This window comes from Equus asinus, chromosome 2, assembly GCF_041296235.1.
Source record: "Equus asinus isolate D_3611 breed Donkey chromosome 2, EquAss-T2T_v2, whole genome shotgun sequence".
Classification (NCBI taxonomy): domain Eukaryota; kingdom Metazoa; phylum Chordata; class Mammalia; order Perissodactyla; family Equidae; genus Equus; species Equus asinus.
The window spans coordinates 90192458-90216130 of record NC_091791.1 but is presented as its reverse complement, the minus strand read 5'-3'; the positions used below and the strand labels follow the sequence as shown (position 1 = coordinate 90216130).

Here is a 23673-nt window from a genome sequence, read left to right as displayed (position 1 = left end):
GTGCCTGGTCTACCTCCTCACTAAGTGGGAAGAAGATTCCTTGTGAAGAGGGTTGTACTTTTGGAGGCCAACATCACTGCCAGGATGGCCCCAGGGCAGGACTGGGAGGTTTTACCCCTTGGGCTTTCCATAACATGGGCCTGGTCCCTACCCACCCCCAGCGCAGGGGTTTCCATGACACCCAGCTCTAAGGACCGGTCATCTGGGAGGAGGAGGTACAGAGTTGGAGCAGCAGGCCACAAGTCCTCCAGGGTGATCCAGGGCAACCAGGTGGGAGAGACCAGAGGCCAGGCCAGGGCCTTTAGCCTGAGAAAGGCCCGCCCTTCCAGGCTGGAGCCCGGTGGGGGCTGCCTTAGCACCCCTGAGCACAGTCCGTCCACCCAGGCCAGGCTCAGGGATGGGGAGGGAGGCTGTCCGGACCTGCTTCTTGGGGTGGAGGGTATGAGCCCTCTTTCCAGAGGAGCAGACTGTGGGCTGAGGTGAAGCTTCTGGAAGCTCTCTCGCTGGGAGAGGAGGCGGCTGGACGGTGTGTGCAGGACACACGCCGCTGGGTCTGCCCCCGCTGGTTCTGTGGTGGAGGCAGGAGAGCACTAAGAAACCGGGGTTTTGGGGGCCCAGCCTCAGAGGCCTTTCTCCTGTCACCCCAAAAAGCTTCTAAGCTTTCAGTGAACTGAAGGAGGGCGTTCCAGAAGTGGGCGGCGCCTTCTCTTTCTACACTCTGACTGCCTTGGGAACCTCTACGCGGTCACTCCGCAGCACTCTCCCATTCCACCAAAGTGATGTGGGGGGCACGGGGCCCCAGAAGCAGTGCAACCTGGGCCGTGTCGCCCCAGCATCTCTGCCCAGGCTCCCTCTGAACGACTCCTTCAAGACCCCCCACTCTAATCAAACCTAGGTGGAATTTCCCCCCAACACAAATCAAGCCAAGCTCTTTTTCAAGAAAACGATCGTAGCTAAACCTGAAAACCCACTGCCATCTGCTTTGTCCCAAAGAGGAGATTAGGTCCAGGTTCAGCAGATGCACCCCATTGCGGTGTTTCAGATACCAAATCACTGGTCAGAGTGCCACCAAAAGCATGTCCCAGTCAAGGCCAGGCTTACCCACGCCTACCCTCTTCCCTCTTGCCCAGCGGACCCAGACAGACGTGAGCCCTGCCTGGCGCCCCACCCCCACCCCCTCTTGTGTAGGCCCCTGGTGGCCCAGGCCTGGCTGAGCCCCACCCCGCACAGCTGCAGATATTTATAGCTGTGTCCCTCTGCCAGCCCCGTGCAAGCTCCCGAGGGCTCCGCTCCCACTGCTCTTTAGCTCCCTCGGCTCCCATTCAAATCTGGGGCATCAGGAGGTTCAGGAACACGTCTCCCATAAAAAGGGCTCTGTACTGCTCTATGTTAAAGTCACCTTTCTCCGGCTGAGGCGGGGGAAGTTGGGGGAAATGAATTCCTGACACAGTTTTCTTTGGATATTTTTGGCTTGCAGTGCCTGCGGCTACCTACAGCCCTTCCCCGGGGGCCAATTACAGCCCGACTCCCTATACCCCCTCTCCTGCCCCTGCCTACACCCCCTCACCTGCCCCCACTTACTCCTCCTCTCCGGCCCCAGCCTATACCCCCTCGCCTGCCCCAAGCTATAACCCTGCCCCCTCGGCCGCCTACAGCGGGGGCCCTGCGGAGTCTGCCAGCCGCCCCCCGTGGGTGACAGACGACAGCTTCTCGCAGAAGTTTGCCCCTGGCAAGAGCACCACCTCCATCAGCAAGCAGACCCTCCCCCGAGGGGCCCCTGCCTACACCCCGACGACGGGCCCCCAAGTGTCCCCCCTTGCCAGGGGCACCGTCCAGAGGGCCGAGCGCTTCCCAGCCAGCAGCCGGACTCCGCTCTGTGGCCACTGCAACAGCATCATCCGGTATGGTCCAGCTGGGCCCCTGCGGTGGAGTGCTGGGAGGTGGGGTTGCAGGGGGCTTGCCCGCTGTCTGGGCCCTGCAGGGGGGCAGGGGAGATGGGGGCCAGGGAGCGGGAGAAGGCCGCGTGCAGGGCAGCCTCAGGTCCCTCGGGCTCGTCCTCTGGTCTCACCCTCTCTGAGCTTTAGCTGCCATACCTGTGTGACACCCACTTCCCTGGGGAGGTGGGAGGATTCCAGAGTGCCTGGTGCCAGGACCGCCCCCTTGGGCGAAGGCCGGGTTCTAAGAATCCCAGTCTTGTCAGTAGGTTTATTGGGCATGTCGCAAGCTAGCTGACGGTGCTAGTTTTGACCCAGCTGTCCTGTAGGGTTGCTTCTGGGTCTTTCCACAGACAGGCCTGTGCTGCTCAGGGCTATATGGTGGGCATCTGTCTCACTGAAATGGAAACGAGTCATTTCACGCTCAGAACTCAGGGATCATGGCGGGTGCTTGTCTGAATCTAGTATGTTTATAGCATGTGTGTGGGGTGGGGGATGTCAAGTGAGCTTGTATCTATGAGAAATACACTTTTATTTAAAAATAAAGTAGTACATACTCGTTAGAGAAGAATTAGAAACCAGAAAAGTGAAAATTAAAATATAAAATATTTCCTTGTAGTCCTACTGTTCTGACTACTGATCTGGAACGAGGCTACCCAAGTTTGTGTCCTGGGTCTACCCTACTGACCTGTGGCCTTGAACAACTTACTTAACCTCTCTGTGCCTCAGTTTCCTAACCTGAAAATGGGTATCATAATAGTACCTGCTTCATAGGATTGTTTTGAGAAATTTTAAGCTTATTAAACAAGTTAATAAATGCGCATTTCTTCTTGAATGGTACCTGGCACAGACTACGCACTTAATAAATATTAGCCATCAGCACCGTCATCACTGCCCTTCTTATTCTAATTATTAGTAGTCAACTGAATGGCTAGTCGGTAATGCGCTTCCCCAGTCCCTACTGGTGGATGTTTGAGTTGCTTCCCCGTTTCTCTTTGTTCTAAGTGATGTAACAATGAATATCTTTTTGCACAGAGTTTTATCTAAATTTCACATTATTTCATTAGAACAGTAGCAAAAGTCAGGTTTATTGGGTCAAAGTATGACTATTGTTGGGAGTCTTGAAATATCTGGTCTCAAGCTTTTGGAGCCACCTTAGTGGGTGCTATGTTCTGCTTCCCTAGGGGCCCCTTTCTGGTAGCCATGGGCCGCTCCTGGCACCCGGAAGAGTTCACCTGTGCCTACTGCAAGACCTCCCTGGCGGACGTGTGCTTTGTGGAGGAGCAGAACAACGTTTACTGTGAGCGGTGTTATGAGCAGTTTTTTGCCCCAATCTGTGCCAAGTGCAACACCAAAATCATGGGGGTAAGTGAGCAGCCTCCCTCTCCTCTGACCCTTCCCTTTTCCCTCAACCAGTCTCTCCCCGCTCCCCAAGATTGTGGAGGTCCCACTGGGGAGCCAAGAAGTTGCTGCTAACAGAAAGAGAACAAGTCCGTGTCTATGCTAGAAGGGAGTTGCTTTGCCGCCAATGAACTAGGGAGAGCGAGAAATGATTACATGCCTGGGCCACATAGCTTGAAGTGGTGGCGGATGGAGCTTCTGCCCAGCGAGTTATCGCTTCATAGCCTGACCTCCCCGTGCACCTGCACGTGGCCTTGACCTTCCGTGCCCCTTTGATAAAATGGCAGTAACAAGCAGTACCTCCCTCCCAGGTTTGATGGGAGGGTTAAGCGTCACAGCTTATGGAAGCACACCCAGAACCTGGCAGCCAGCAACACAGCGTGAGGGAGCCCCTCGTCTGCCCGACCTGGGCCTTTCCTCAGCCTGTCCAAGGCCCTCTTCCTGGGCTCTCCTGCCCTGCTCCCCTATAGGATGCGCCAGCAGAGGCCGGGGCTTGGGGGGGAAGTCAAGCCCAGCTCCCTCTTTCCCCTGGACTCTCCTGTCCTGAGCTGAGGCTCATTCCCCCAGGAAGTGATGCACGCCCTGAGACAGACGTGGCACACCACCTGCTTCGTCTGTGCAGCCTGCAAGAAGCCCTTCGGGAACAGCCTCTTCCACATGGAAGACGGGGAGCCCTACTGCGAGAAGGGTAGGACAGTGGGGCTGTGGGGGGACCCCACAGTCTGGGAGAAGGGGGCGGGCACCGGGAACTCCTGCTTGTGTCTGCTCACATCGAACCGGCAGGAGCCTCCACATGGCAGAATCATGCTTTCTTGGGGGTGATGGGGGGCGGGTGTGTAGGTTCCTTTTTCACACATTCAGTCTGTGCTCCCTTCTTGGCACCAAATATGTGGATTACAAGTTGGCATCTTGTCACCACTGGGGAGACCTTTCCGTTGACTTCGAGTTGGAGACCACAAGGTCTAATCTGAAAAGGCTTTGCCTCTGGGCTTCATCCGGGGTTCTGTTCCAGGCTCCACCTCAGGCTGGCTTTGAACCCCTGAGTGAGTTACTAAACTTCTCTGAGCCTCGCTTTTCCCGTCTGTAAAAGGGGGAAATGCCTCACAGAGCTGTGGGGAGGATTGAACGAGAGAAAGTGGGTGAAGCAGCAAACACGTGAACATCCCCCACCCCGTGCTCCTTTGAAGCCCCTTCAGAATCTGTGGTCTCTGTCTGAATTCAGAGTTGCTCTGTTCCCCAAAATGCTATAGGTTGTCTTAAAACTTGGAGTAAATCATGAATCTGAAGGAGAAGCACTTTATTAGAGTTGGGTGTCCTGGCTAACTGGCCATTCACTTACTCCCCCCCTCACTCATCACTTGTTCACTCATTTCCTCATTTATTCATAGCCTGCCTCTTTCAGACCAGGATTTGAGGCAGGTTCCAACAGAGGTCACACAGAAATGAAGGTTAAGACAATAGAACCAGAAAGTCAGCACCAAGTAGACGAGGGAAAAGCAAGCATGCTGATTATGAGGAATAACAGAGCAGCAGTGATGGGGAGGCAAATTTGAGGGCAAAAAGAGAAACACAGTAAGTTAGTTTACTTTAAAACCAGAAAGAAAACATCCCAGTTCCTAAGCAAAACAAAATAAAATCTCTTTCCCCTGACAATAAATTATAAAAGACATTTCTTGAGTTCTTATATGCTGGTGAATTCTCTTTCCAGCTCTGAAGTTAATTGGATGACTTAGTCAGTCTGTGCCTCAGTTTCCCTATCTGTAAAAAGCAGATAACACCTGTCTTTTCCTTTCTTAGAAGCATGTGGTGATAACTGGTAATTAATAAAAGTGCTGTTGTGCCAATACAAGTTGCTGTTATTAGTTGACTAAAAGCATTATAACTTTCGTAATTTGCGATAAGCAACAATTGGTGTCTGAGGCTAGCAAAGGAATGATCGATTTCGACTATCACCACTGCCCCTTTCCATAGTCACCCCACAAAAAGACTGATGGACATTTGAGTTGCTTCCACTTCTTGGCTGTTGTGAATACTACTGCTATGAACACGGGTGTGCAAATACCTTCTCAAGACTCTGTTGTCAATCCTTTTGGGTATATGCCCAGAGGTAAGATTCCTGGATGAGTTGGTGGTTCTATTTTTGATTTTTGAGGAACCTCCTTGCTATTTTCCATAGCAGTCGCACCATCTTGCATTCCCACCAACAGTGCATGGGGTTCCAACTTCTCTACATCTTTGCCCACGCTTGTTATTTTCTGTATTTTTGGAAGTAGCCATCCCAATGAGTGTGGGATGGTATCTCATTGTGGTACCTTGTCATCATTTTTATCAACAACTTGGAAGAAGACACGGAGGGAGGCTTGTCAAATCTGAGAAACCAGAATGATAGGATCTAGACCCAAAAAGATTTCAGTTGACTGTAATAATGAGCTGACACTTCTGTATAATGATATCTTGCATAGAAGAGAGGTAGAGGGTCAGCCTCTCATTGGTGGGCCTACACCTGAGCAGTGCCCAGGCCTGCTGGCGCATCGCGATCACCTGGGGAACTTTAAAGCTATAGAGAAGATAAATTCTCAGACCTATAGAAGCAGAATTTCATGGGGTGCCCCTCCCTGCCAGGTGATTCTGATATTCCGTTCGGTTTGGGAATCAAAGCGTGGTCCCAGAATTGGCAGCATCAGTGTCACCTGGAACTTGTTAGAAATGCAGATCTTCGGGCCCCACCCCAGCTCTGCTGAATCAGAAACTCTGAGGGGTGGGGCCCAGCAATCTGTGTTTTAATGAACCCTCCAGATGATTCTAACGTTTGAGAGCCTCTGCTTTAGTAAAGCACTAAGCCCTTTTTCAACACCGAGCATCTGTGCCTTGATGGATGTTAATCCTTTTACAATAGCAATAAAATCCATTAAATACAGGGTATGAATTCAACTTGCGGCATAAGACAGTCAAAGAAAATTATAAAGACCTAATAGGAGAAGTAAAGGAAGGAATAAATGAGGAACTAGATTGTGCTCCTGGTGGGCAAGGCCCATGAACAAACTAAATTCGATACCAATTACATTCTCTTTTTGTAGAATGAATGAGGAAAAAAATCAGCTTTTTTTTTTCTTTTACTGTATTAGGGTCAGACCTGTGCTACCAAATTTTAAAACAAAGCGGCAAGTCTCCAGATCATACAGAATCAAGTTTAAAACAGAAAAATCAATCGGTAGGCAAGACTAGACATTGCAAAAATAAATTCAAGCCATTGTAAGAGCTTAATCTGTGAAAAACCATAGGCTGCACAGCAGGAGAAGGAAGCGCTATTTAATAAGGTTTTTTGGAACCATTTCTTTGTTTGTCCATTCATCATTTAGCCATCAAATGTGTGAGACTTCCTGTGAAAGGCACTGAGCATAGAGGAGGGGGTCTCTGCCCTCGAAAGCCTCAAGCAGACCCATCATCATGTGATATGCCGGCATGTAAATAGACAGTTAAGAGATATGAATGAATGAATGAAGGAATGAATGAATGCAGAGGGAGGGAAGCCCAGGAGAAGCCCTCAGGAAGCCCATCTCATCTGTCTTGGTTGGGGTTGGTGATGAGGACTTCCCAGAAGGAAGGCTGGGCCCAAAGGATTGCAGAGCTTCAGGTAGGCAAAGTGGGGAGGGTTTTCCGAGGCCAGGAACTGGTTCATACAGAGACAGGGAGGTCATAGAGAGGGTCTGGGGCACCTGGAGACGACTGGGAGTAACGAGAGAGAAGTGGGGTGTGGGGTTTGCCCTACAGTGGAGATGGGTTAGCCTATAGTCCTGTTCTCAGCCCACACTGGTAAGTTCCTACTGACCACAGAGTGAACAGTAAACCTATTGAAACTTTCCAAATGAAGCAGAATAATGTTTTCCTAGCTCTGGTGAGGTGACAGACTTCTGCCTCCTGAAGAAATTAAGTATTCCGTGAGAGACAGATTAATGGACTGCAATTTATGTAAACGCATTTGCATGACAAACTGTAATTAAACCCCAAAGGGGAAATCATGTGTTGGAGAAAATATGCAAGAGATAGAACTTATCAAAGCTCACTGGGAAATAGATAAGAGGAGAGCATGCAGTCCTGGAAAAAGGCTGAACTTTGGAGTCCTCCAGGCTCCTCACCGCTTCTGTGATGGTACCTTGACAGCCAGGTTCCTTGACTTTACAATGGCAATAATGCTTCTTCGCAGAGCTGCTGTGAAGATTAAACAAGAAACATAGAAAGGCACTAATACTGGCCTGGCACATAGTAGGCACTCATGTCACGTTCACTTCCCTCTTTTCATCATTCAAAGTAAGAGCCAACATTTTTGAGTATTTGTGCCAAGTATTTCACATACAGGCTCTTATTTACTCTGTATAACCCCATGAGTTAGGTACTATAGTTATTCCCATTATTTAGATGGGAAAGTTGAGGCATTGAGAAGTTAGGCAACTTGCCCCAGGTTTGGACAATTTCTTAGGAGAGCTGGGATTTGAACCCAGCTCTGTCTTTCTTTAGAACCCAAGTTCATAACCCCCATGGCACCTGCCTCTCGGCACGTGGTGAGACAGTGAAGGGGCACGCTGTCCACGAGGAGATCTGAGCAGAGACTCACTGTAAGAAAAAACCCGCTGTGGCAGAGCTGTGGAGAGCCAAGTACGTTTCTGGGGGCGTGAAGGCTTTATAAAAGGCATCGAGCTTCTCTCAAAGAATCTGAACGAGTTCTAGAGGGAGTGCAGTAGAAATGCTGCCCCCATGACCCAGAGAGGACAGCTCTTGTCCGGGAGAAGCACGGGACCTGGCCCCTGGGTCTCAGCCGTGTGACTCTGGCTATGCCCTTCACTTCTTGGAGCCTCGGTTTCCTCATCCACAAAATAAAACAAAACAGAAAAACAGTAATAGTTCAGTCTCCGAGGAATTTTGCAAAAACTAAGTTCATTCATTGATTTATTTTTTTATTGGTTCATCCATTCGCTCATTCATTCAACACATATGTGCTGGGTACTGACTTGTGCACCAGGCACTGCACTGGGAGTACAAAGAAAACTAATACATAGACCTTGACGTCGAGATACTGGTAAATAATACCATCTACATGAGAATGCTTGGTAAACTGTAAAGCAGGATACAAATAATAATTGGTATTATTATCTCCTTGGCTGGGGGAGTCGGCGATGCGTCCCGACAAAGTAGCTCAAATATTGTTTCTAGTAGTGAAAATCTGTTGTCAGCACAATTGCCCAATGACAGAAGAATGGCCAAGCAAAGACCATTCTATGACTCTTAAAAGTGTTATGGGTTCTCCTTCTTCCAAAATAAGCATAGCTGCTGGGAAATTTGAATCTTTTTTCTTTTTTGGGATTAGTCTGTTTGGACTACAAGAGGTGACAGGGACAGAGGCCAAGATCACTCTGCAGAAGGTTAACGACAGTTCCAGAAAGTGTTTGCCAATCAAACCAGCGCAGGGTAGTGACGGTTTTGTCACTACTAGTGAATCTGCACGACCTCAGTGCAAATTATTGGAAAAGGAAATTTAAAACACCACTCACATAACTGAGTATTTTGTCTGTAGGATGACAAATAACCAGTTAGTTTTCACCCACTGTCCCAAGCCTAGTGATTTGGGGGGTTGTCCTGGCGCTGGGTCCATGTGGCCAGGACGTTCCTCCCAGCCTGCCTGGCGGCCGGGTCCTCACTCTGCCTTTCATTTCAGACTACATCAATCTATTCAGCACCAAGTGTCATGGCTGCGATTTCCCTGTGGAGGCCGGTGACAAGTTTATCGAAGCTCTGGGACACACCTGGCATGACACCTGCTTCATTTGCGCAGTATGTTTTTAGCCTGGGGTTCTGACTTCCTGAGAGGGGGCAGGAGGGACCAAGGCGGGCCAGAGACCAACCCTCTACATCCCTTTCAGCTCTGGCATCCTGATATTCTGATCTGTTTTAAATGCTGGCAAATACAATGATGCCTTGATATGTCACAGTCAAGCCAAGTTTTATTACTAATAATTTATCAACCATTGTGGCTTTGTCACTTTCCGTTTCATGAAGGACAACAGCAGAATGTCCCAGGATCTGGGAAACCAGCAACTTTCCTCACCAGCGATGCTCTCAATAGGTGGGATCAGCCAGTGACACTGGGGTTTAAATAGGGGGTGGCTTCCTATGGTTATAGATTGTTTTAAATATGATGAAATGATTCAAGGGTTTTCCCCCCGATTTTCACCAGAAACACTAGATCAGAGCATATTGACTAATCCTATGAGAAGCTGAGATAAGGTTTCTTTTGATAGAACCTTTAGAAAGCAGAACTGAGTATCATTTCATTTTCCTAAATGGTCCTGTTCTTGATATATTGTTGCCAGGAGATAAGCCTTAGATTAACTATTAACCATGTGCAGTTTCTTTCTGCTCAACAGCCCGGTCATTTCCACCATGAGATTGGCATTTTCCTTCGGAGGGCTTTGGGTTGGGGTCGGGGCACAGCAATGAGCCCACTGACGTTTCGACTCTGCAGTCGAGTTAGAAATAGTCATCTCTGATGAGGCCCTGTAAGGTGAGACTGTAATGGACTGAGCTGTATTTGGGAAAATTAATGTGCTACTACTACTATTATTATTATTATTACTATTATTTTTAACCAGAGCTGCTCAAGGTAAATTTGGGGAATGTATGAAAGATCTGTATAGTTTAAACTTGAGTAATTTTTATAAACTTATGACACAGGACAACCCTAGTCATAAAGTTTACTGCAACACACTTCAGGTTTCACACTTCATTTCTATACGCCTCCCCCCAACTTGTGGGTGTGTTGTATTTATTCTGTGTATTAGTTTGCTAGGACTGCCATAACAAAGTACCACAAACTGATGGCTTCTACAACAGAAATTTATTCTCTCACAGCTGTGGGGGCCAGAAGTCCAAAATCAAGGTGTCAGCAGGGCCATGCTCTCCCTCCCAGCTTCTGGGAGCTGCCAGCAGTCCATGGTGTCTCTTGGCTTGGAGCTGTGTAACTCCAGTGTCTGCCTTCATCGTCACAGGGCTGTCCTGTGTGTGTCTTCACGTGGCCTTCTCCTCTGTGTCTCTCTGTGTGCTTCTCCTCTTCCTATAGGGACATTGGTCATATTGGATTAAGGGCCCACCTTACTCCAGTACGACCTCATCTTAACTCACATCTTCATTACATCCGCAAAGATTCTATTTCCAAATAAGGTCGCTGCTGAGTCCCTGTGCTGAGTAGGCGGGAGGTACTGGGGTTTAGGACTCTGGTGTATGAATTTGGTGGGGGTCACAATTCAATCCATAGCACTCTGATTTTCCAGCTCTTTGAACAGATTCTCTAGTTGCCTTTTAGGGGCCTTAACTACATCAGGGCCTCCCCTCCAAAAAGGGACAACGATATAAATATTCTGGCTTTAGGATTGTCCTCTGCAGAGCCACAGCTCAGCAAGGCACAGCATAGGGCTCTCTGACCCTTACATTCAAGCCGTGGCTTGTCTGATCCAAAGATGCTGCCTGCACAGCTAGTTACCCGACTTCTAGAAGGATCCAAGAGTCTTGGAGAAAGTCCAGGGAAGACAGTGGCACAGAAGGCCTGTTCTCCGAGGGCAGGCTCATGAGAGATCTGTGTTGCGTGCAGAGAGAAGTATGGCAAAGGAGAGCGTGGGTCTGCGCCCTCAAGCCTGCTGTGTTGGCTGAGAGTCACGATGGTACAAGTCCTGGAGAGAGACCAGAGGAAGCAGTAAAGCTTGGGGTTGTTCAGGCTGAGATTACAAATAAGTTCCAGCCAGGTGTGAGACCCAGAGCGTTGCCCAAAGAAACCAGGGAGGTCCCATCCTTCAGAGAATTGGCATGGAGAATGCTTACATCTTCCCTCAAATTAGCCGTGTGTGGCACTCACTGCCCCATTAAGATATTTCAAAACAGAACTTGGTTTAATTTTGGGAAGGCAATCTTTTGATGGGAAAACTTTGAGGGCTTTTTTTTTTGTTCTCTTTCCATCACTTTATATTTTCAGATCACTTCTAATGAGCATATATTTTTTAAAAAAAGAGTAAGAAAGGAAGATCAGGACCAGCTCTCCCAGCTGATGTGCTGTTTTCCCATCAGTTACATCTCAGGAGAGCACATACTTTAGACTATTTCAATTTACCAAACATTCCTTGAGTTTGGGGAATACGGGAGGATCCCAGAACAAATCTCCACCCTCAAGGAATTTAGAATCTTGAAAGGAAAACAAAGCTGACATATATGAGCAGTTAAAGAGCAGACAAGAGAGCATCTCTGAAGTACCAGGCATATGAAATGGAGGCACGGAAGGGCAGTGTGGGTTGGGGTGAGGGTTAAGCTCCTGTCCGGCTTTGGCACTTGAGTTCCAATGGAAAGGATTTGGGTCCTACCAATCCAGCAGGGGAGAGATGTCTTACTGGCCTCTCTTTTCCTCTAAGTCTAGTTGGTTTCCAGCCCTTCCCTATTGGTGTGGGTATCAGGAGAGGATGGGTGGTGGTGTAACTTTTGTGAGCAGTTAGAGGGGCTGCTGCAGCTAGCCTATTTCAGTGCCTTCCACTCTGTAGGGTCAGCGCTGTCCATGGCCATCACACCTTCCCAGCCAGGCCCTGATGCCACTTGACCACAGAGCCTGGGGGCTGGACCATCCTGCTGTGTCCCTGTGCTGGGTAGGCTGGAGGCCTCCTCCACCATGAACCCGACTTGCATCCCTTCTGCAGTCTCCTGGCCCAAGACACAGCATGCCTCCCTATGACGGTTCCTGCCCTCAGCCCCATCTTATCAATGAGCCACCTCTGAGGCTCTGGCCCTTCCTCACTCCTTGGTCCTCAGTGCCCTGGCACCCTTTCCAGCCTGACTCATCCCAAAGTTGTAGAATGAACCAGCACTGTCCCAGACCAGGCAGGGTCTCCTGGCCAGAGCCCCAGATGTTGACAGGCTGCTCCTTGCCAACTTGCTCCAGAGCTGCCTTTCTGTCTCCCTTGAAACCCGTCCTCATCAGTTGGATCTTGGATGCCACCTTCTTGGACTTGTCTCCAATTTGTCCCAGCAGCTTGAGGCCACTACAAGAGCCTGGTTACACTCAACATCCCTGCATCCACTTGGGATGTTTTTGGACACTTTTTCAGGTCACTGGCTTCCAGGACCTATTGGCGGCCCTGTGTGATCCCAAGTACAACATCCTCAACTGGCCATCAGGGCCTTGCACATGGAGCCACCATGATGCCACTTTTCTTTCCAACTCTGTTGAAGTGGACACATGCTCACTGACCCAAGGTCTTCTCAGGAGGATGATTCTCTATCCTCACGCCTACCTGTTCATGAGAACTCCATCTGCACTACTTCCATGGTCAGAGTCCTGGACGTGGCCCCCAATTCTGCTCCCCATTAGGGATCCTCAGTGCCCTTTCTGGGGCTGGGGCCCACCCCAGCCAATGTGACTTCCCAATTGACTCTGACCGTTGACATTTTGCCCACCCAGGGCCGGCCTACATATTGGTAGTCCAACAAACTCAGAGGGCTACCTCTGTACAAGTCCGTCCGTAAGCCCAGAACAATTTCAAGTAAACATAGCCCCTCTCTGCTGTGGGGTGTGGGAAAAATTAGCATAGAACTGGAGTCTTGCAGACCTAGATAGACATGGATTTCCAGCTTTACAACTTAGTGGGTCTGTGACTTAAGCAAGACTCTTGGGCTCTCTGAGCCTCAGTTTTTCAACTGTGAAATAGGGAAAAGTCATACCTACCCCCTGAGGTTTCCGTGAGAAGTAAATGAGATTGTGTATCTACAGCGTCTGACATCCTGCCTGACCCACAGTAACCTCCTCAGATATTCCTTAGCTCGCTTCCGTGATTTCTCCATCTTCAGACTGCGTTCATATGTTGTCATCATGGGGATATATAATTTCGCCTCTGTTTTTTTTTCTCATAGAATATTTCCCTGCATTCATTTTTCCATATTTGATTTCTTATTTTCGTGGTGGCCTTCTGTTGGAAAAATATACCATAAAAAATTTACTTAATCATCCTCCTATTGAGAGAAATATAAGTAGTTTTCAGTTTTTAGTTGAGTACACATTGCTTTCTTGTTCTGTGCAGTAGTTTCTGCAAGATGGAATTGTCCAGAGTGGTGTTACCGGGTATGGGGTGGGCACATCCTTCTGGCTCCTCCTCAGGGTTGCCACATCCCTTACAAACTGAGTTGAGTCATGTGTCCCCAGCAGTGCACGAGTAGGCCCGATTCCCTTTTGGCATTGCTGACTTCTGATCAATTACATTTTCTTCCCCACTTTCTGGCTACATTCTTGTAAGGTTAAAGGTGACAAGCCATTGAGTTTGTTTGCTTTATTTATTTTGATAGATTCACAGATAGGTGTCTAGTGGTATCTCATGGAGGTTTTCTTTTTCCTATAATTATTAGCAAGGATAGTTTTTTCTGACGTGATTGTTAGTTTACTAATGGTATTTCTTTACGTATTTATCCTCTCAGTGGATATTGATTGGTGAACTTGTCTTGGTTCCTTATAAATTTTGGAGAGCGTCAGTTGGTCCTCTTCATTGTGTATATTTTCTCTATCCCATTAGATTTAATTAATTTAAGTCAATTTGAGTTTTCTTCCACGTTCCTCTTTGGGAGTTTTAAATTTTATATGGTTCAACCCATCTCCTCTAATCTTCAGTCGTGAAGAATTTGTAGTGGGGAGAAACAGCCTGTTGTCTTTTCTCCCGTCTGCATGTGAGGGTGCTTTGTCTTACAGGGGTGACTGAAATCTTTTGCTCAGGTCCCCCTGCCTCATGGGCTATGAGGGCCCATCTCATGCCGGTCTGTTCTCTGCCCCAGGTCTGCCACGTGAATCTGGAGGGGCAGCCGTTCTACTCCAAGAAAGACAAACCGCTGTGCAAGAAGCACGCGCACGCCATCCACGTGTAGGGAGCCCAGGGCGTCGGATGCGGACAGGCTGCGAGCTGCTCCTGCTGCTGGCAACAAAGGATTCAAGGAGGCTGGTGTTTCTTTTGAGGGGAAAGAGGGAAGACAGGAAGCGACGGAGCCCTTTTGAAGTATAATTTTAGTCCTTTCTTCTGCACTCAGATCATGTATTTGCATAGTTCAGACTAGGAGCCAAATGAAGATTCCTAAACCAAGCTAGTAATTAATCCAAGACTGGAATTGTACTTCAAATGTTCAAGGACAGGAATCCAAGAACGCAAAAGTGAAAAACGAAAAGTCACTTTCCCGAAGGCGGACACTTCCCTGAGGTCCCCGGAGCAGAGACGGAGCTCAGAGCAGTTGTGGAGAATCTGGAGCGTCTGCGGAGTTCTTTCGAGCTCCTCTGGCAAACAAGCCAAGTGCCAACAGTCCTGGCTGCGGGGTATTTTTAGAGCCATAGCTGAGAGCTGGTTAGCTAAGACCGATTGGGCTTTCCTCACCAAAAAAGGAAGTGTTATTCCATGACTAGCGTCATGGCTACCTCTGCACATCAGACTTCAGGCCTTGAACAGACTCGAACATTCTAAAGGGAGCCCAGACATCCAAAGAGATGTCTTCCGGGAGCCGCTGGGCAATTGATGGGGCTTCGGGAAGGGCTGTGGCTCACACTGCAGATGGTTGAGCCAAGACGGGCTCTTCCGTTACCCTCTTTCAGTTGGAAACATTGCACTGTCCCCTGAAGGCTTCGCTCCTGTTGGAATTGCGGTGCGAAAGTGGAATTGGGTTTTTCCAGTTTTGCTTTGCTGTGTGTGAGAGGAGATTTTTACGACGACTCTGGGTTGTGTTTGGCCTTTGTTTTGCTTTGTGAGGTGCGTTAGCATGAGTGTCCCGTTTTGTGCATGCATTTCACTCCCAGGCCTATGACTGCTCACTTAGCGAGTCTTCCTTAGCACCCCTTCCCCCAACAGGCTTGGTGACCTGTGGGAAAGAAGAGAGAGGCAGTGTCTGAGACAGGATGGCAGAATAAATAAGTTGAGAACATGCCCAAGCTCCGGGTGGGGATGAAGATTACTTTCTGCCAACCTGAGTAAGAACACATGCGTTGGCAGGCCCTCCCACTCAGATCTGCAGCATCCTTCTCATATGTTCCTTTAAATCCAGCACGATTACGTACAAGTGTGTTGACTGCCGGAAGGAAAAGATGGACTGATAGACACTTATTCGCCATTTTGGCCAATATTTTGAGAATGGGTGAGCTCAGTTGACTTAGCAATTATTTAAGTATTTATTGAAATAGACTTGGGTCTTCAAACTTCTTTAAAATATTAGTGATAGCCTGAGTTAAGTAAGCATTTGAAAGCTGTTTGGTGATAGAAGCTTAGTTCCGGAGGCTGGAGATGGGGTCGTCTCCTTCCCTTGCAGGGAGCACGGTGGCGTGCTCATGGAGCCTGGCCTTGAGGCAGGCTGTGGGCGGCTGCCTCCCACCTGAGCACAGCACTGGGCACTCTTCCCGTCCACTGCTCCTCTCTCCTCACTCCTGTTTTGGATTTTCTCTTTGCACGTTTCACATGTTTTACGGGAATGCATTAGAACACTTTTTCTTCTGAGAACTGAGGCTTCCAGGGCACTGCCATTCTACTGAGTGCGTCCCTTCTCCCCGAGAGAGAAGGAAGCAGCTAGATGGGTCCCTAGCAGGAGGCCCATGTGTTTTTTCCAAGGGTGAAGCCACCACCATCCTCGGGGAGTGCCAGACGCTTTACCTTTGGAGCAATAAGAAGGTGAACATAAAGCACGAGGCAGCAAAGTCTGCTGGGAGTGCCTGGAGGTCTTCCAGGAGTAGCAAACAAGTAACTCAGAGCATTCTGTTATTTTTGGAAAGTTCAAATATACAGGGGACAAGGAGGTTGCTGACTATACAGAAAGGCTCTAAGCAGATCTTCACTAAAAACCCCCCCAAAACAACCAACTATTAAATTAAATTATCAGGGACTGGTTTTGAGGGAAGGAAAAAAAAAGTCCCCTAAAGTTTCCAAAATATCTTTTAAAAGGATTTACACACACACACATACACGCAAACACGTATGATCACTAAAAAGCGTACAGTCAGTAAAAGGAAAAGTGAAATATCTCAAAGGACAACCTCGTCACAGTCATTTATTGAATCGGTGTTTCTACATCTTAGTGTAGCTTGTGAGGCACTCTTATTCACCAAAACGCAAAATAAACAAAAAAAATATTTTCAAGGTAGCAAGGAGAGGAGGTAGTTTTGAATACGGTTCCCTCGGTGTTTGTACGTTTGGCGTAGCGTCCGGGTTAAGGTTGTATCCGTTTCAAGTTAATACTGTGGATGTCCTATGACACCACACACAGTTTTTAACCGTTCACGGTGGAGAATACACTTTGGATTTATAGTTCTTGTCTCTTAATCGTTGACATTTATTTAACATTTACAAACATTAACTTTTGGCAACTGAGTGACTTGTGTCTGCAGTGTTTGTGTTAGGAATCTAGCTTTTATAATGTTAACTTTTCAACCAAGGTATTCTTGCTTTGGGATTTTTTTTTTTAAATTTTAAGATTTCATAAGTGGAATGTAGTGTGTTAGAGGTGTGCACAAAAATATTTTGCATGTCTTTTTTTTTTTTGGCCCGTGTGAATTCTACTTTTTAAGCAAAATAAAACCCCAAAAAGGATGTGCACATACAGATATTTCTGTGTAAAGTTTTTTCATGTGACACAAAACGTAGGTCATTTCTATGCGGCTGCAATTAAAAGCAGGAGACAAAACAAAATGCCCCATGGAGAAGAAATGCAACTCGCTCGTTCTGGTGGCTGTGTGGCCCAACGGTAGTTTAATTGCCTTGTTTAAACAGACGAAGATATGTGAATAATACAAATGTTTTGCATACAAAGCGAATTTACCAGGTAAATAAACTGAAGACTAAGTTTTGCCTTTTCTTTTTGGAAACGTTTATTTATTTAGCTACTTGGTGATTAAATATTTCAGATTTATTTATTTTTATTCTGCTCTTAATGGCTTCATTTCTAGAAAAGTTCCTATATTTTCTTCTGTATGTTTTGTTTTGAAATAAGCTCAAAGAAAAATCCTCTCCTGGCATTTTTTTAAATAATGAAGGGCCTTCTGAGGGCGCTATGCTTAACAAAACAAATGCATTCTTTTTCAAGGTATTCTGTTCCTAGGCATTACTTGAAAAGAAAGAGAAAATTTCCATAATTTCTTTGATTTTTAACACCTGAATCAGATTTTGAAAGAGCTGTGCAATTACAAGCAGACATAAAATCTCATTATTTTAGTACTTTTTAAAGCTATGGCAATTTTTCAAATAGGTAATGGAGGAAAAAAAACGGCTCATAGAGTCATAGGTTCTAAAGTTGGAAGGAATCTAAGAGACCATCTGGGCATTTTCTAGATGTGGGAACCAAGGCCCCGAAAGGGAAAGTGGCTTCCCAGCGTACACAACCAGCGAGGGAGGCAGCTGGCTGCCGCGAAATAAACATGGACTTTGACATGTTAAGACCAAGGTTTACAGCAAAGCTGATCTAATACCACCTGAGTGGAGAGAGTGTCTCTCAGCTTTCCTATCTACCTGAAAATGAAGGTCTCAACACCTGCCTCACAGGCATATTTTGAGAACCAAACGCAATAACTTCTGGAAGAAAATTACCATACCAGTGTTAGTTATTATTATCATCACCAAGAGAGTCGAGTCAGAACTTAAGGCCCTCACTCCTGCTTCACTGTCTTAACTCTTCCAACTTGTCCATCCAGAAAAAATACAGTGAAAAGACAGCAGCCAGAATAAATATTACACAAATTGTCCAGGAATATAAACCACATGGATCAGAATTTGGTATAATTATAGCAAAACTTGAGCCCTCTTCACTGAGGACTTGTGGACAGAATAAAAAGTGTTTGTTCATTTGCCCATTCATTCATTCTTACAACAAGTATTTATTAAGCACCTACTATGTGCCAGGCTCTGCTCTGGACACTGGGAACATGATAGTGAATAAACAAGACAAAAAAACACTGTTGTCGTGGAACTTAGATTCTAGTGGTTTAGAATCAGCCAAACAAGATAAATAACTAAATTATGTTGGATTAGTTCTGAGGAGAAATGTTTAGACTATTTAAAGTCTAACACTGGCATTCAGCTGGACTCAGGCTCATTAATGGTGAAGATGTGGCATGAAGAATGGGTTTTAGATCAAATGTTAGGAAATAGCTGTATATGCTACTCATGGAGAGATTCACAATACACGTGTGTGAGCTGGGTGAGTACTCAGACCTCAGTAACGGAATCTGTCACCTTATTTGAGCACAGAATATGAAACTCCAATTTGGAAAACACTGCCTGAAGTTTTGGTTTGGGTTTTTCGCGAACTCTAGCTTTCCCAGGACAATCCTGACATCAAATAATCCTTCTCGATGTGCCACTCACATACTTATACCATTTCGACAACTTGGACGCTGTATCTTTTTTTTTTTTTATAAATAGCCTGTATGTTTAGAGCAGTTTTAGGTTCATGGCAAAATCAAGCGCAAGGTACGCAGATTTCCCGTGTACCCCTTGCCCCGACTCATGTCTGGCCTCGCCCACCATCAACATCCCCCACCAGAGTGGTACATTTATTACAATCAATGGACGTCCACTGACACATCATTATCAATCCAGAGTCCTTGGTTTACATTAGGGTTCAGTCTTCTTGTTGCACATTCTGTGGGTTTGAACAAATGTATCATGACACGTATCCACCGTTACAATATCATACAGGGTGGGCCTGAGGATCCTCTGTGTTCTACTATTTGTCCCTCCCTCCCCCGTAACCCCTGATCTTTTTACTGTCTCCATAGTTTTGCCTTTTCCAGAACGTCACGTAGTAGGCATCATACAGTGTGTAGCCTTTTCAAATTGGCTTCTTGCACTTAGTAACATGCATTTAACTTCCCTTCCTGTCTTTTCATGGCTTGATAGCTCATTTCTTTTTTAGTGCTGAATAATATTCCAGCAGTGTATCTTTTCATTCCACAAACATGCACTGAGTAGCTAGGCTCTATGGTAGGGATGGAGGACGACAATACAGACAAGGTTCCTGCTTTCACAGAGCTTACACTTTAAAAGGAAGAGACGAGCAATAAACAAGCAATACATAATCCATATAATTTGAGAGAATGAGTGCTATGGGTCAATACAACAGAGCAATGTGTTGGGGGCTGGAGTAAGGTACTTTTGGTTTGGCGGTCAGAAAGGCCTGGGCCGAGGAGGTGACATTTGGACTGAGATCTGAAGGATGAGAGGAAACCAGCCATACCGAAGTTTGAGGCAGAGTGTTCCAGACAGTGGGGAAAATAAATGTGAAAGCTTTACGGGAACAATTTTGGCACGGTGAAGGCCCAGGGCTCGAGAGCAGAGGTAAAGAGAGGGCAGTAGGACAGGAGGTGGAGAGCACAGAGGGCCAGGTAGGCCACGGCAAGACCACACCAGACAGTGCCTCCAAAGGCCGGCCAATTGCAAAGAGAGAAAATAAATATTTGACTACAAGTAAAGAACCTCTCTCTTTTTTTTTTTAAGAACCTCACTTTCAATAGAAGAATGAGTGTTATTTTTCCTATAAGACTTTTCACTTGAACGAAATTTCCAAGCTGTGCATCAAGCCGTTCTGGACGAACATGGCGAAACGGTCAGGGTTAAATGCAGCTGTCCAGTCTGGGAAACAGTCTGTGTGCGTGTGGCACCAAACTGTTTTCTGAAATCTGGGAAACACAGACCCGTGCTTGCATGCACACCCGCACAAACTGCACACACACGTTGTGTTTTAATTAATTGGAATCATACTATACATACTGTTCTGAGATTTGCTTTCTTTTAAAAATGATGTATTTTTAAACTCAATGTCACCGTTTGATCCTACTTAAGCCTCTATAAAATACATATTAAATATTAAGATTATGAGTTAATCGATTTACGCACTTGTGGAATACATCCTGCCCGACAAATCAGAAATAGGTCCTGCCATTAATTTCGTCAAGGCAATCAACCACCTCTCTGAACCATTAGACATCTACACCTTCAGTGAAGACTTTGCTCTGCCGTCTCACCTGGACGTCCTCGCCCATCTCTAAGCTGGCCTGTCTTACTGGCTGGAGGAATGGCCCTATGTGTGTTCTTCCCATCCTTTGTGCTGCTACAGACCCTGCCCCTTTAGGCACAAAGACTGGTTCAAGAAGTAGGTTTTTGAACCAAACCAGAACCATCAGAACCTTCCCGAGATTTTGTCAAAACGGAGCTTGGAGAGAGAGAGAGTCTCTTCTCTCACTGGTGGCTGAGCACAGAGCGTAGTCCAAAGGCTGTCGTTCCCTCCCGTGTGGAGAACGTCTGTCTGTGACCGGAAAGAAGGAAGCCAATGGGCACTGAGAAGCAAAGATTAGAGATGAGGAGGAACAAGTGTTCCGCCAACATGAGGGCTCCTGGGGCTCGTCGTTCCCGAGGCTCCACGCCTCTTTCTTCCTTGGTTTGATGAAGTTCCCCTTGATCCCTGAGCTTGTCTAAACTTGGTTTCTGTCACTTGCAACCCTAAGAATCGCAACGAACACAATGCCCAATGCTGAACGCAGGATGCCGGGGGGACTTTAAGCCCCATAGTCAGCCACTCATCTTACCCATGCCATCCCATCTAAACAGACATACCAACAGAGTGTTCATTATTGTAAACAGTTTCGAGACAAATCCGCCAGTCCCACTGCCCCAAGCCTCTCCTGGGCAGGAATTCGGGAGCCATCACTGGCTGATTTACCAACCTGCTCCTCCTCTTGTATTATTCTTCCTTTGGGTGAATTGCAGGCACCACCCAGTCATTGAAACTAGAATTAATCTGGGAGTCATCCTAAGTGGCTTTCTTCTTCGACAACAGCTCTTTCTGACAGCCGATAATTAGCACAGGCTGCCACGTTTACTTCCTGAATCTGTCTTGAGTCTGTCTTCTCTCCATCCTCAGGAATTCTTCCTGCCTCCAAACAGCTCTCCTCTAGGTTATCTCACCAGCTTCCTGACGCACCCTGTTGTCTGCATTTTGCCCCCTACCGATCCTTAAGTCCATTCCCTATACTGCAGCAAGAGAGCTCTCTTCAGAAATAAATCTGACTACATGGTGCTGCTTGACACTCACAAATGCTTCCCATTATCCCCCCCGCAGAGCCCAAACTCACTGCATCCAAGACCCCACACACTAGGCCTCATGACTCTCTAGCCTCTCAGCCTGCTGTGGACCTACCTTCTTTTTTTCTTTTCTTTTTTTTGAGGAAGACTGGCCCTGAGCTAACATCTGTGCCCATCTTCCTCTACTTTATATGCGGGATGCCTACCACAGCACGGCTTGACAAGCAGTGTGTAGGTCCACACTCTGGATCCGAACCTGCAAACCCCGGGCTGATAAAGCAGAATGTGTGAACTTAACCGCTGTGCCATCGGGCCAGCCCTGGACCTCCCTTCTCAGAACATGACATCATCCTGGCCACTCTGGGTCAGCATTCTCTCCTCAGTCTCTCCACAACACTCTTGCATGTTCAGATTATTTAATAATTGACTGTTTACATATGTTTCTCTCTCTCTCTCTCCTTTTTTTTTGTTGGTGAGGAAGATTTGCTCTAAGCTAACATCCATCGCCAATCTTCCTGGTTTCTTTTTGGCTTGAGGAAGATTAGCCCTGAGCTGACATCTGTGCCCAGCTTCCTCTATTTTGTAGGTGGGACACTGCCACAGCATGGCTTCACAAGTGGTGTAGGTCTGTGCCTGGGATCCGAACCCCTGACCCCGAGGCCGCCAAAGTGGAGCATGCTGGACTTAAACACTATGCTATGAGGCTGGCCCTACATATGTCTTTCTCACTTCTTTACACAGAAAGCAGCTACGAGGAACACATTTATGCGTTAGCCAAACACTGAAAAACTGAACGCTCCTCCACAGCAGTGTATGCATTGGATTACATTTTTTGTTTTATTCCATCTATAATTAGGCATTAGATTGGAGAGATTTCAAACTGAAATGACAAAAGGATGCCATCATAGTTCTTGCTTAGCTGGAAACTGAGTTTCTTTTCTTACAAACAAATTCTATTAAAAATCCAAAACATTTTATTAAGTAAATTCTTACAGACTACCTTTCCATTTGCAAATCAGTTATCCCCTTATCTAACTCTAGTTCAAAGTCTATTTGATGCACAAAAGTAGGTATAAAGAGACTATTTCAGGGCCAGCCCCAGTTCCCTAGTGGTTAAGTTTGGCACATGCTTTGCTTCAGCAGCCTGGGTTTGGTTCCTGGGCGTGGACCTACACCATTCGTCTGTTAATGGCCATGCTGTGGTGGTGGCTCACATACAAAAAGAGGAAGATGGGCAGTGGATGTTAGCTCAGGGTGAATCTTCCTCAGCAAAGACAAAAAAAAAAAAGGGCTATTTCAAAATAGTTTTTAGATTCAGGGGAGAAGCCAGCTAATAGAGGTTTTATCTTTTACTTTTTTTTTTTTTTTTCCTGCTGAGGAAGATTTGTCCTGAGCTAACATCTGTGCCAATCTTCCTCTGTTTTTTAGTATGTGGGCTGCCAGCACAGCATGGCTACTAACAGAGCAGTGTAGGTCCAGACCTGGGAACTGAACCTGGGTGGCCGAAATGGAGCATGCTGAACTTAACCACTAGGCCACCAGGGCAGGTCCCTTATCTTTTACTTCTAATGGAGCACTTGGGAATGCTAGAGGGTCCTAGCATTTGTGGGAGAAGGATTGGTGTAAGGCCTCCCCTGGTAGAGGCAGGAATGCACATAGTGAGGGTGATTCTATCCCACATGTAGTCTTTGCTATGGAGACCCCTGCAGTCTCCTTCCATACTTGTGACTTTCTGGTGAGCTCTGAGATAGGGAGGCACTGGAGAAAAGTAGGCACACATTGGAGAAGAACCTGATCCAGCCTGGGATAAAGGTGTTGTGAGGACATCTTTAAGAGTACAAATTTTAAACACAAAATGAATTACAAAACTGAGTATTCACTTAGAATGAGAAGAACCACAACAAATTACTGGAATTGTGGCTCTCTGGGTCTCTTGCTTCTGAAATCTCTTTAGGCAAGTCATCAGAAGAGCTCACCTAGGAACGCTCCCTGATTGCAACCTGACTTCCCCTCTCAGCCTAGAACATTCCAGCCATCCTCGGCATTCCGGGGACCTTTGAAAGTGAAGGACCCTGAAGCTTAAGCTTCCTTAGTTTCCTGGTAAAGCTACTCTGGACACAGGCCAGTAGAATAAAGGACACAGCCATTTGGGAATGCTGATTCCCTGCTCAGGCTCTGTGTTAGGAACTGGCACCATTTGTCCGGGGGTGTCTCCAGAACCAAGACCA

The 23673-nt window shown here is 46.9% G+C and overlaps 1 protein-coding gene across 6 annotated transcripts in view; it reads left to right on the top strand.

The window, feature by feature from the left end:
* The window catches only part of LDB3 (LIM domain binding 3), a 60371-nt gene extending 43082 nt beyond the window's left edge, over nucleotides 1–17289 (top strand). For all 6 annotated transcript variants that reach the window (XM_014841509.3, XM_014841508.3, XM_044759845.2 and 3 more), the window contains 5 exons: nucleotides 1478–1901; nucleotides 3119–3299; nucleotides 3903–4023; nucleotides 9046–9161; nucleotides 14181–17289. In XM_014841509.3, coding sequence (XP_014696995.2) covers nucleotides 1478–1901; nucleotides 3119–3299; nucleotides 3903–4023; nucleotides 9046–9161; nucleotides 14181–14270 — 932 coding nt within the window. In that variant the 3' untranslated portion in view covers nucleotides 14271–17289. The remainder of the gene's footprint in view (nucleotides 1–1477; nucleotides 1902–3118; nucleotides 3300–3902; nucleotides 4024–9045; nucleotides 9162–14180) is intronic.
* Nucleotides 17290–23673: the final 6384 nt, after the last annotated feature.